At 48.4% G+C, this 14,500-nt stretch overlaps 1 protein-coding gene across 1 annotated transcript in view; it reads right to left on the minus strand.

The window, feature by feature from the left end:
* WDR19 (WD repeat domain 19) overlaps window positions 1–14,500 on the minus strand; it is a 93,971-nt gene that overhangs the window by 28,725 nt on the left and 50,746 nt on the right. Inside the window, exons 20-21 of the mRNA XM_040335125.1 lie at window positions 14,008–14,117; window positions 10,584–10,641 (exon numbers count right to left, since the gene is read on the minus strand). Coding sequence (XP_040191059.1) covers window positions 10,584–10,641; window positions 14,008–14,117 — 168 coding nt within the window. The remainder of the gene's footprint in view (window positions 1–10,583; window positions 10,642–14,007; window positions 14,118–14,500) is intronic.

A 14,500-nucleotide genomic window follows, 5' to 3' on the forward strand; every position in this document is an offset into this window, starting at 1 on the left:
TCTCTGAGCGGCTTGACTCCTGGTTCCCCCTTGGTGATTTATGTGTGCCACGGCCGTGGCATTGTCTGATTGAATTCTCACCGGGAACCCCTGCAATTTTGACGTCCAAGCCCTGAGGGCTAGTCGAGCAGCTCTGAGCTCCAAGATGTTGATGGGCAACTGCTTCTCTGGCTTTGCCCAAGTACCTTGGCGAGTGCAACCATCCAAAATTGCTCCCCAGCCCGTCAGGCTGGCGTCTGTGGTCACTATCTTCCAAGCCACTGGGCTGAAAGACCTCCCCTTCAGTAGATTCTGAGGGTCTAACCACCAACACAGACTTTGTCGGACTCTTGATGAGAGCGGCAACGGGATATCCAAGGCCTGTGGCCTTCTGCTCCATGCTGACAGGATGGCTGCCTGCAGGATGCGAGTGTGGCTCTGGGCGTATGATACCGCCTCGAATGTGGCCACCATCTTGCCTAGTAACCTCATACATAGGCGAATAGTCGGTTCTTTCTTGCTTAGAACCAGTAGGATTAATTCCTTGATGGCTTTTACCTTCCTCAGAGGTAGGAACACTCCTTGTTGTTCTGTGTCTAATCTCATGCCGAGATATTCCAACTGCTTTGTGGGCTGGAAAGCTGACTTTTCTCGATTTAGGACCCAGCCGAACCTCTCGAGGTATTGGACCGTGAGGGCCACTGCTCGCTCCAAGCCGGGAGACGAGTGATCTATGACTAGGAGGTCGTCCAGGTATGCTAGGATCGTGACCCCTTGGATCCTTAGTTTGGCTAGGATTGGAGCTAGGACCTTCGTGAACACCCGGGGGGCCGTAGCCAACCCGAAGGGAAGCGCCACGAATTGGAAGTGACGCGAAGCCACCATGAAGCGTAGATATCTTTGATGTGGCTGATAAATTGGAACATGAAGGTAGGCATCCTTTATGTCTATGGACGCCATGAAGTCGTCCTTCTGGAGTGTGGCAGCTGCTGACCGCACGGATTCCATCCGAAATGAGCGGATCTTTAGATATGCATTTACCATCTTTAGGTCCAAAATTGGCCTGACATCTCCATTGGATTTTGGGATGATGAATAGGTTGGAGTAGAAACCCAGCCCCTGTTCCAGGACTGGTACCTCTACTATTACTTCCTGGGAAAGTAGATGATCTAATGCCGATCTTAATGCGGCTCCCTTTTCCGGATCGTTTGGAATCCTCGACTTCTGGAAATGAGGAGGAGGAAACCTTAGGAAATCTAATTTGTAGCCTGTGGCCACGGAAGACCGTACCCACTCGTCGGGAATGCTGGCTTCCCAAATCTCTGAAAAGAGTCGCAGCCTTCCCCCCACCTTCGTGGGTGGGGGCGCCCCTTCATAAGGTTGGCTTGGGGGCTGGTTTTGCTGGTTTGCGAAACCACTGCCTTTTGCCTCTAACAGCCTGTCCTTGTGATCTGCTGTTGAAGCCGAAGTTTGCTTTTGCAGGAGGCCGTCGATACTGCTTGGCATTAGAGGGCCCCTGCCCAGGGGAATACTGTCGTTTAAACGCAGGTCCCTGAACCTTCTTCTTAGTTGGCAAGAGAGTACTCTTGCCGTTTGAAATGGTCTGAATGTATTTATCTAGGTCTTCTCCGAAGAGTCGTCCTCCATGGAAGGGGAACCCTACCAGGAGCTTCTTGCATGGGGGCTCAGCCTCCCAGCTTTTTAACCATAAGAGTCTTCTCATATGGATAAGGGATAACGATAAACGTGACGCTTGCTGGATAGAATCCTTGATTGCGTCTACCGTAAAACATATGGCCTTAGGGACATCCGAAAATTTTTCTGCCTGCTGGGCCGGAATAAGTTTAAGCATCTGCTTAAATTGATCCGATAATGCTTGAGCGACCCCAATCGCAGCCACAGCTGGCTGTACTACTGCCCCTGCAGTAGTGAAGGAGTTCTTAAGTAGTGCTTCCAAGCGCTTATCAACTGGATCCTTGAACACCTGTATGTTTTCTACAGGGCATGTTAACGATCTGTTAACACATGAGATGGCTGCGTCCACTGCAGGAGTAGCCCATCTTTTGGAAAAATTTTCTTCCATAGGATATAGGACAGAGAACCTTTTAGGTGGTAAGAAGATCTTATCTGGCTTGTTCCAATCTTGGAACAAAATTCCCTCTAATAGAGGATGGATCGGAAACACAGCATTGCTTTGAGGCGCCCTCAGTGAGCCCAAAGCTGAAACCGTCGATACCTGGAGATCTGGTACTGGCAAGTTGAATGTCCTATGGACCAAGTCCGACAATCCTTGAATCCACCAGCTCTCCCTCAGGGAGACTGCCCCAGACTCCTCTGTATCCGGGTCTTCGATCCCTGAACCTACTTGGTCCGTGTCCAAGAGGTCGTCCAATTCCCCTGAGGAAAGGACCTCCTCTTCTGAGGGTCCGCGCTCGGGCGACGGAGATCTATTCCGCTTACTGCCCCGCATAGCTGCGGATATCATTTTTCCCATGCTTTTCTGCATCTCTTTTAAAGAGGTGAGTAATACCTCCTCCGTGACCATCTTAGGGTTGGACTGACCCGCGTCAGCTCCAGCCCCAGATCCCGATGGCCCCAAGGCTCCCTGTAGGGAAAACAGCGGCATACCATGGTACAATACCGAGGTACACCTGCTACCTATTGGTATTTGGAACTATAAAAGTTAATTGTCCAAACACCTGTTTGGGGGATAAAAAAATGCTTCCTCTCCCCTAGATGACTTTTTTTTTTTTTTTTTTTTTTCGTTTTTGTTTCAAATCCAGGAAAGAAAAAACATTCTGTCCCCCTGAGTAGTATTGCAAAGAAAAACTATGAGATGGAAAAGAAACAGCCTATTTCTAGGCTTGACAAAACAGTCCTCTGAAGACTGCAATATCCTTTCTGGCCACTGTGTGTCCTCGGCGCCCCGTGCTGCCGCTCTGGTCTTTCTCCTCAGTTCCAAAGTATTGATGGAACAAACAAGGAAGGGCCGCCCCTTCCTTTAAGCCACTGACCCGCCCTTCCCCCCCAGCAACCTCAAACAGGAAATGCCCCTCCCGACAGGGGGAGGGGGGGGGGATTTTGGGAGGAAGGGACCTCTCTGTTCCAGCAAACTGCAGCCTGCAGCCTGGAACCATGAGGAGGTCAGCGTTTTGCCTGCTTGCAGGCTCTGAGGAGGAAGACTGAATGGAGCATCGCCTGGAGGCCTGCAGGTAAGCAAAGCTCTCTGACACACACATATATTTTTATATAACACAGGCCCCACTCAATGCTTTTCCAACACTACAAGGGAGGTCACATCTTATGGGGAATAATACATAGAGAGCCATCCTATCTTTATGATATGTGACTAGTTTGCCAGATGCAGTGCATAACTTTAGGCATGTCCCCTGTGACCCCCCAGAAAAAAACCTGCTAAGAACCAAGTTCCGCAAGTTTTCCCCTCACTTACCTGCTCCATGCCGCAGGACTTTGCCAAGCAAGAGGCCCAATCTTCCCCCATCTCCGTGGGGATGTCTAGACCTTCAGGCCCTGGGTTCCTATGAAGGATCCACTGTCCTGGGCCCATATAGCACCCTGGCAACAGAAAACTTTAGGTACCCAAAGGTTTCTAAGTTCTGGGCCCAGGGTCCAGCTCTCTAAAAAGAAAAACATTATGGGCTATACCCCAAGGGTTTGGGGTCCGGTTACTGACCACTTTAGCGCTGAGGCTTTTTTGGACAGAACCGGTAGCTCACCTAATCCCAAGGATGCGGAGGCAAGCTAAACCATGACTAACACCTAAGACACTGGCGTAAAAACTGAGGTACTCCTCCTATGGGAGGGGGTTATATAGGGAGGGGCATTTCCTGTTTGAGATTGCCAGTGTCTACACCTGAAGGTACTCCATATAACCCATATAGTAATGAATGCCGCTCTGTGTCCCGTGATGTACGATAAAGAAAAGGGAGATACGATGGAGTATCCTGAGATACTCCATCGTAACTTCTATAAGAATATGGCCCAATATCTTTAGAACAGGAATTACTGACTGACGATAGAGGAGAGGCGGAACATCCAATTCCATTTGTTTGATAAAATAAACATAAAAAGTTGTATTTTTGGAGGTTACGCACTGTTTGGAAACAACGGGCCAGATCCACGTAGGAGCGCGTATCTTTGTTCCGGCGTAGCGTATCTTATTTTCGCTACGCCTCCGCAACTTAGACGGGCAAGTGCAGTATTCACAAAGCACTTGCTCCGTAAGTTGCAGCGGCGTAGCGTAAATTGGCCGGCGTAAGCCCGCCTAATTCAAATGTGGAAGAGGTGGGCGTGTTGTATGTAAATCAATCGTGACCCCACGTAAATGACGCGCTTAAAGACTTAAAGACGCGCGTGCATGCTCAGTATCACGTAACATTTTTTCCCTATGTTACGCCGGCTCAATGCCTGTGACGTGAACGTAACCTACGCACAGCCACGTGTAAATCTACGGAAGCGCCCCTTGCGGCCAGCGTAAATATTGCACCCAAGATAAGACGGCGTAGGAGACTTACGCCGCTCGTATCTTGGCCAAATCTATGCGTACCTGATTCTAAGAATCAGGCTCATAGATATGATGGCTCGGATTCGGACTTACGACGGCGTACGTGGAGATACGCCGTAGTAAGTCCATCGTGAATCTGACCCAACATTTATAACGTTAATTTCTTTGTATGGTATTTGCTTTAAAACTACCCTTGCTTTTCTAAGAGAACTTAGGCTACAATTAAATGACCCAATAGCAGAGGCCAGTAGATTATTGGCAGCAAACTATCCACATGCCATCGCCCATGTGAATGTAGCTTGGGGCTTCTCTTTTATCTCCATCCTATCTGTCTTCCATTAGGGCTCATAATACCTAATTATATATCAGACAGGAGGCTTCATATCTTGCATTAAACTTTCTTTTTAATGCTCATAGCAGAAAAGGTAACAGCTATTCATTTAATACAGAGAAAAAATTCTTCATAGGACTACAATACCCAGCAGCCCCCGGGGGCCCCTCCCCCCTGTCATAGTGTCTATATAAGGGGCTGTCTGGATCTCCTCCCCCTCTTTATTTCTGCTCATGGCTAAGATAAGTACCATCCATGTTTCTGTTAATGTCTTTACTGTATTTTATAATACGCTGTACTTTATAATAATGTAATAGGTTTATGTTATAATGACTTCAGCTTAACAACTTTCTGACTGGATTAACGCACTGCGCCGTTTATCTGGTTCCCCAGCGCTAGAGCTCTCTTTTTCCTTCTCCTGTCAGAAGCCATTTGTCATCCCCTCAGTTTCCTCTCTCTCACCCTCACACCGCACTTCGCGCGCTTTCCCTTGTGGAGGGGCGCGGCCGAGAGACGCTGTTCCTCGGCACGCCTCCCTGCACCTGACATCCTATCAGATCCAACGGCCGTAATCTCGCGAGATTACGGCCGCGTTCGTGAGGCGCGATTCCCTGCATCTCCTTCCACCTCAGAGCAACGGTCGGAAGGAGCAGGAGCGCGCTGGGGACTGGCTGTCTACTTTTCTTTCCCTCCACTGCCGCAGAACCTCAATCAGAACCGCAATCTCGGTCAGGTACTCGGGCAGACTAGGGGGGGATCCGCTGGGCAATACTTGACCCTGCAACAGCCAAAACAAATTATAATTTTAAAAGTGTCACTACTTGCCTGTCAGTGATTTATCCCTGACAGGGATTATTGGTACTAACATTCCAAATTTAGATATTATGGCTACCGAGGGCAATGGCTCAGGCCTGGGCAATGAAGTGGTGGATTTGGATGCATCGCATCTGTTATCCACAAATCTTATACAAGAACTCATTACCAAGTCCATTCAGGCGGCCTTGGCAGTTAATACAACAGGCTCTGTCTCAGTGCCATCCACTTCGGGGTGCCCCCCGACTAAAGGCAAAGCTGCCCAAAAACTTAAGCACTTGTCAGTGCATTTCGACTCCCCGGCAGGGGAAGTTTACAATGTGCCCCAAGCAGGATCCAATCCGACCTGCCACACCCCGCACATCCCAGACCACACTCGACCCTTGGGCCCCAAGGAGACAACAAAAGGGCATAGATCCGCCAGGCGGATTAAACCAGACTCATATGACACGTCCGAGGACGAGTCTGAAATGTCTGATGGAGCCGAATCCTCGGATTCACTCACAGACGATGAAGAGGATGCGGGGTTTACGGCGATCCACCATGACGCCAATAATGACTTGCCACAAAACGCCATTGTAGACTCCCAAGGGCAATCATTATTTAATCCGGACGAGATATCTCATCCGCGTTCGGGGGATTGGGCCCCACTCCCCCATGTGGCCCAATATCTGGAATTATGGACCAGACGGTCCTTGGATAGGGTCAACCGCAACAAGCTGCGGTCAGAATGTCCCAGACCACATGTGGCAAACAAAGTGGCTATCACCCCTGAGATAGACCCGGTTCTGCTCAAATATTTGACGAGATCCGGGAAATATGCAAAGAAAGGGATTGAAAGGTCCTTCAAGGTTATCCAGGATCGCATACTGGATATCCTTGGCCCCCTCACGAAAATACTAAATTTGGCAGAACAGGCGGCCTCATCAGCCCAACCTGTTGACCTCACACAACTCAGGGGCTGGGCCCAGCGCGCTATATGCCTGCTGGGCACAGCTAATACAACTTGCTCAGTGGAGCGCCGCCGCTCCATTCTGATGAAGCTGGACCCTCAACTCAGCCATCTGGCCGAGAATGAACCGGGACCATCGGCAGGAGGCCTTCTCTTCGGAGACGACCTCATTAAAAATATAAATAAATTTGTAAGTCTCTTTTCAAGCCTGGACAAGACACAGTCATCACTGAGAAAGTCCCAACCCGGCCGGGTTTTTGGGAAGGCCGGTAGAGGCAGAGGGCGATCTACCGGCCGCTCTGTTCAATACAGGCCCTACTCGAGACCTGCCATCCAGCAGTACACTCCTGCTCCACAGCCGTACGCCATGCCGATGGCTCAACCCGCACCCTTTTTCCCCCCACGGGGACGTCCCTGGAGAGGACGCGGAGGACGTGGATTTCCAAGGTCTAGGCCACCGACCGGTGAGTTTTATTCCATCTTCAATTCCACATACACGGGTGGGGGGCAGACTGATGTATTTTTTCCATGCCTGGTCAAAAATTTCGACGGATTCTTGGATCCTATCGACGGTAACGGGTTATCGGATAGAATTCCTATCCCTACCGACCCTCAATGTAATACCCCCCCCTATCCATTTTTCGGCCCAAAACATGGAACTGATCGACAAGGAACTCAAAGAGCTCCTGGCCAAGGGAGCGGTCCAGGAAGTAGACCCCCTCTCCCCCGGTTTCATCAGCAACATCTTCCTGGTGAAGAAAAAAGACGGCGGCCATCGCCCTGTCATAAACCTGAGAGACCTCAACCAGCATGTGGCATACCGCCATTTCAAGATGGAGGGTATCCACCTGTTACGCGACCTCCTATGGCCAGGAGACTGGTTGATAAAAATAGATTTAAAAGACGCGTACCTCACGGTTCCTATGCACAACGAATCTCAGTCATTCCTAAAATTTCTGTGGCAGGACCGAATGTGGCAGTTCACCTGCCTCCCATTCGGCTTGTCATCAGCCCCTTGGTGCTTCACCAAACTCCTCAAGCCGGTAATTGCCGCCCTGAGGAGCAGGGGGGTACGCCTAATTATATACCTGGACGACATGCTGATCATGGCACGATCCAGAACATTAGTCTCTCTACACAGCCAATGGGCGGTATCCTTGTTGAGGGAACTCGGCTTCCTCATCAACTACAAGAAATCAGTCCTGGAACCCTCTCAAGAGATGGAGTTCCTAGGGTTTCTTGTGGATACCAACAAGGCTCTCCTTCTGTTACCGAAAGCGAAACTGGCTCTGATTCGCAAGGAAATCAGGGCCACATTACGCAAGGGTCAGGTCTCCCTTCGTTTGCTGGCTCGCATAGTAGGCCTATTATCGGCCTCTATCCAAGCCATCTTCCCAGCTCCTTTACACTATCGCGCCTTACAGAGACTAAAAACGCTCCACTTACGACAAGGGCTACGTTACGCGGACGAGGTCCCGTTAAGCCCGGACGCTATAGAGGAATTACAATGGTGGCTTCGCCACGCCATCCAGTGGAACGGCAGGACAATTTTCAACTCCTACCCGGAGGTGATCATAGAGTCAGACGCGAGTCGCCAGGGTTGGGGTGCCCGGTGCGGTCAAATCACCACCGGTGGGAAATGGTCCGTGGAGGAAACACACCTCCACATCAATGCCTTGGAACTTTTGGCTGCATACTTCGCGGTCAAAAGTTTCCTCCCTCATACCTCCAACAAATGTGTACTCCTACGCATGGACAATATTGCAGCAGTGCAATACGTCAATCGCTTAGGAGGCACGAAATCCAAGATCCTGGCGGATATCGCATCCGACTTTTGGCAGTTCTGCCTCTCCATCAATACCACCCCTATGGCGGAATACCTGCCAGGGATTTCCAACACCGTTGCAGACTGGAACTCACGCTACCTTACGGATTCCAGCGACTGGACGCTGGATCGTTCGGTGTTCTTGACGCTGCAAACTCTGTGGGGTCCTCTGCATACAGACCTGTTTGCCTCTCGCCTCAACCGGCAATTACCCCGCTTTTACAGTTGGAGGCCGGACCCAGAGGCATTGGCAGTGGATGCATTCCGACAATTTTGGGCGCGGGGGACACACTATGCGTTCCCCCCGTTCAACATGCTCACCAGGACGCTCCTTCAGGTGGCGACCCAGGTGGCGACGGTTGTGTTGATCACACCCTGGTGGCCGACACAACCGTGGTTCCCTCTTCTCCTGGGAATGGCGATCGACTTTCCCCGTCTACTCCCATTCTCACCTCATCTCCTATCGAACGCGACCTGGGCTGTCATCCTCTGTTGAGAGATGGCAACCTCCCCCTGTTAGCGTGGTTGATCTCAGGCTCGGAGTCTCTGAGAACGCGTTTTCACAATCGGCTAGAGACCTCCTCGCCTTGGCCTGGGCCCCAGGGACTCGGTCGGCATACAGATCGGCCTGGACCCTGTGGGTTCGCTGGTGTGATCAACGGCAAATTGATGCCGTTCATGCACCTGTACCAGACGTAGTGAACTATTTAGCTGACGCGTACGAGGCGGGCAAGTCTTATAGCTCTCTGAATGTATACAGGTCTGCCATCTCGGCCTATCATTGTCCGGTGGAAGCGGCACCGGTGGGTAAACACCCACTGATCTGCAGACTACTACGGGGGGTAAAATATAATCGCCCCCCCCGACCTAGATATCATTCCACATGGGATGTCTCCCAGGTGTTACGGCTCTTCACTTCTTGGGGGGAAAATGATATCCTCTCGTTGAAGAACCTTTCTATCAAGCTTTCTACCCTTTTATGCCTTATATCCATAAAACGGGTTTCAGATGTTAGGGCATTAGACATCTCCCGGCGTCATTTTTCACCGGAGGGTGTACGGTTCTCTGTGGTTCGCCGTACGAAAACAGGGATCCATACAGTGTTCTACCCCTTTTTTCCTGACCATCCACACATATGTGTGGTTCGGTGTTTGCAGCACTATGAAGCTCGGACGGCGACCCTAAGGTCAACAAACCAGAGTCAATTACTGGTTTCCTATGTGAAGCCGCATCTCCCAGTTTCCACGGCTTCATTGGCCAGGTGGGTGAGATCGGCCATGGAAATGGCCGGGATCGACACCTCGCTTTTCGGAGCTCATTCCACCAGGGGCGCTATGGCTACCAAAGTAGTCACCTCGGGGGGTTCCCTCGCGGACCTTCTACTGGCGGCGGACTGGTCGTCGGAAACGACTTTCAGACAGTATTACTTCCGACCCTCTAACCATGTCTCCTCCTCAATACTCTAAATATATATATTGCATGTACTGTATTAGGTGGTTAGCTTTAAACATGCAAGATATGAAGCCTCCTGTCTGATATATAATTCGGGATTTTCCTAGTAAACATGACGGAAAATCTGAGTTATATGAGGACAGGAGGCGATTATCTTCCCACCCTACCCACCCCATCATGATATGTTTTATCTTTCAGGTTACTGATGGGTGGAGTCTACCCCTACGCGGACGTTGAGAAGCAATCCGGAGTTCCCGTATGACGATTCTCTGTTTTTTGTTCCAGTTGAACACTGTTCAGATCGCATAACCAACACCCAGGTGATGTTTGTTGCTACGGCCCGTTTGGCCCTGTTCTCACCATCGACGGAAGTTTCCTCGATACCAGCGGGAAGAGATCCTCAAGGATAGACCTACGTGATGTTCCGTGATTATCCAGGATCGCATAAAGAAAGAGGAGGAGGAGATCCAGACAGCCCCTTATATAGACACTATGACAGGGGGGAGGGGCCCCCGGGGGCTGCTGGGTATTGTAGTCCTATGAAGAATTTTTTCTCTGTATTAAATGAATAGCTGTTACCTTTTCTGCTATGAGCATTAAAAAGAAAGTTTAATGCAAGATAATCGCCTCCTGTCCTCATATAACTCAGATTTTCCGTCATGTTTACTAGGAAAATCCCGAATTATTCATCATAAATAAAACGTACCTTGCTGTCTCCAGTCATTCCTTTCTCATAATGTGCAAGTGCATTGACATAGTCACCCCTGCAACATAAATATTCCGTTATCACACATTACAATATAGAAATGACCAAACATTAACACAATGATCTGCCATAATTAGAACAGGAAAGGGGCATAGAAAAGGTAAATATACAGAATCAAATATTTATTTTTTTGGAATGTCTATTATGCTAGTCAGCACAGTAATTACTGTGACTACCGATTAATTACACTTCATAGTGGATGGAAATTATTAATAATCACACATTTTGTGGAAGAAACTGAACATGCGCTCTTCGGTTATAAAATAAAAATATATATATTAGGGAACAGAAGATCAATGACAGCGCCACTGTGAAGAACGGGGAAGGTGTGTTTACACACACCTCTCCCCGTTCTTCAGCTCCAGGGACCGATCACGGGACTCTGGCAGTGATCGGGTCCGCGGTCACGAAGCTTCGGACCAGGTCGCGGGCGCACGCCCGCAACCCACGGCTGGGCATTTAACACTCACGTACAGGTACATGATTGTGCCCAGCCGTGCCATTCTGCCGACGCATATCGGCGTTAGGTGGTCCTTAAGTGGTTAAAGGTTTCTGGCCTGGGGGGGGGGGGGGGGGAATGCTCACTCACAGTACTTTATTTATGTGTTGTCTCCCAAAGGGAGCTTTCCTGATTTGGACTTAAAATCCCCCCCTTCTTTATTCATAACCATTACATAGGGAAGGAATTACTAGTTAAAAAAGTAAGTTCACCTTTTGACAAAAAAATATAAATACAGTGGACCGGTGCATTCATAACATGTTACATCATGGGTGCTCAACCTGTGGCCCCCCAGCTGCTGCCGAGCTACAAGTCCCATGAGGCATTGCAAGGATGACAGTTACAAGCATGACTCCCAAAGGCAGAGGCATGATGGGGCTTGTAGTTCCGCAACAGCTGGAGGGCCACAGGTGGAGCACCCATGTGTTACATGTTACACCCTAAATATTAGGGATGTCCCGAAACCGATACTAGTATCGGGACCGATACCGAGCATTTCCCTGAGTACTTGTACTCAGGGGAAATGCTCCGATACTTTACCCGATACCTGGGCGATCAGTGCGGCAGGGGAGTTGCAAGCCTTCTCCGTGCTGTCTTCTCCCCCTGTGCTGCCTTCTGCCCCCGTGCTCCCCTTGTCCCCCGTGCTGCCTTCGTCCCCCGTGCTCCATGCAACCGTGCTCCATGCAACCTTGTGCCGCTTTTGTGCTCTGTGCCGCCTTCTCCCCCCGTGCCGTCTTCTCCCCCCCCCCTCCGTGCTGCTCTCCCCCCTCAATCTGTCAGGATGGAGAGCGGAGGTAGGAGCCGCTAAACCTTTAGCGGCTCCTACCTTTTCCGAATGGACAATGTCAGTGACTGAGCATCGTAACCTGTGTTTACGATGCTTCAGTTTATGAATGGATTCTGAGGCTGCAGAGAAAGGGACTGGGGAATCTGTGTCCTTAGTCCCTTTCTCTGTCTTAAAGGGGAGATGTCAGAGGTCTGTTAAGACCCCTGATATCTTTTCAAGGACCCACAACAGAGCTGATTAAAAAAAAAATTGCAATAAATATTTAAAAAAATAAACTAAAATAACAGAAAATGTAAAAATAAAAAAAACACAATGACAAGCCACTCCCCCCCCCCCCCAAAAGAAAAAAAATCACTGTAAAAAATGTTAAAGAAAAATAAAATTGTAAAAATAAAAAAAATACTGCCACTGTCACAGGACATTAAAAAAAGCATCGGTACCGGCGAGTACTTGAAAAACAGTATCGGTACTTGTACTCGGTCTCAAAAAATTGGTATCGGGACAACCCTACTAAATATGGATGTAACATGTTATGAAAGGTGGACTTATTCTTTAAATAGAATAAATTCACCATTTGACAAAAAATAATAAATGCACATGTTTTTGCAAGTAAAAAAAAATGTGCATTTATTCTTTTTTGTTTTGGGAGACTATAACGCATTGCACCAATGATCTGCAGTTTAGAAAATGTACGTCCTTAAAAAAACAAAAAACAAAAACAATTGCAGCAACTGTAACTAAAGACTTGCAAGTTGCAATATTTTAAGTTTTGTTCATGAGTTTAGCTATACTTTAAAGCAGACCTTCCATCATTTTTTCCAACTTTCCATCTATTAAATCTTCTGCCCTTATTGTTTTAACTTTGGATAATATTTTTTTTTTTGCCGGTAAATACCTTATACAGCCCACTTCCTTTTTCTTGTCTGGTCATTAGCTAGGCTTATGACATGTACAGCTCTCTCTCTCTCATTCTTGTGAGAGTTTGGCTGGAAGGGAGGGCGGATGAGTCATAAGAGGGCCAATGAGAACTCCAGAGCTGCAGAGCTGGAGGTGTGCCTCTGTGTAAATCCAGGAAGTGAACAAGCAGCAGCTTCAGCTGCCCACAGTTTAAATGGTTGCAGCCAGTCTCAGTGGAGGGAGATTTCTGCAGCATATTTGGCAAGTACAGAATCACAGTATATAGAAAATAATATGCAAAGTGGTTGGAGGGAAGCTTCAGAATGGCAAGGATGTTTGTATTACAAATTATGTAAGCAGACTGCAGTTCCTCTTTAAAGCGGGGGTTCACCCTATAAAATAAAATAAACATTTTTTTTTTTCTTCTAGCCTAAAATTCAGCATTGTAGCGCGAGCTACAGTATGCCGGTCTTAATTTTTTTATCGCCGTACTCACAGTGTAATCGTACATAGTAGATTCCGACTGCCCACGGGGGAATGGGCGTTCCAATCCAGACGGAAGGTGATTGACGGCCGGCTCTGGCGCGTCACGCTTCTCCGGAAATAGCCGAAATAGGCTTGGCTCTTCACGGCGCCTGTGCATAGTCTGTGCGCAGGCGCCGTGAAGAGCCGAGACCTACTCCGGCTGTCTTCGGGGAGCGTGACGCGCCAGAGCCGGCCGTCAATCACCCTCCCTCTTGAAAGGAACGCCCATTCCCCGCGGGCAGTCAGAATCTACTATGTACGATTACACTGTGAGTATGGCGATAAAAAAATTAAGACCGGCATACTGTAGCTCGCGCTACAATGCCGAATTTTATGCTAAAATGTTGTTCTGCAGGGTGAACCACCGCTTTAAGAGCATAAACTACTAGGGCTTATTCAGACCAGTTAATTTTTGTGCACTTTCAAGTGACCTGTAAGAGTGCAATGACATACTGTAATTCTGAAACTATTTTTACCTTATATAGGTATATTATCCAGTACAGAGGGCTGAATGAAATAACTAAAAAAGTGCCATTCTGATGTATTCTACATATACAAATCAGCCCATATTACCCGAAAATACCCCATTGTTAAGCAAAAAATATATTTGATTAGAAAGTTTACTATAAAGGAAATAATCCAAGACGACAACTCACGTGAATTCCAGCTGTATGGCGTATTCCTTTGATATAAATGGTATCTGGTTGGGAGCCAAGCGTTTTGCAAGTTGTAAGGCGCTATCCCAATGCTGCAAGTCTCGTCTTACCTAAAATCAACACACATGGGTGTTATACATGAAGAGTTGTATGCAAACAGAAAAGGTCTCAATGCCAACATCCTGGTCAGCTTTACACACTTGGGCAAGGGGCCAGGCTCCGCCCCACACAACACAAAACAAAAAGCAATGGACCAATAGAGATCTGGGGGCTGGACTTAAAGTGGAGTTCCACCCATAAATATAACATTACATCAGTAGTTTTAAAAAAATGTCATTAGTCCTTTACAAAAAAAAATTTTTTTTTTAGATGCCTTCAAAGTGTTGTTGCTAGGCAGAATAGTTAATCTTCCCACTTCCTGCACCTAGGTGCTTAATGCTTCCTAACCTACACCGCACAGACTCCTGGGAATGTAGTGGGTGTAACTTTCCAG

Source organism: Rana temporaria, chromosome 1 (assembly GCF_905171775.1).
Source record: "Rana temporaria chromosome 1, aRanTem1.1, whole genome shotgun sequence".
In the NCBI taxonomy this organism is placed as follows: domain Eukaryota; kingdom Metazoa; phylum Chordata; class Amphibia; order Anura; family Ranidae; genus Rana; species Rana temporaria.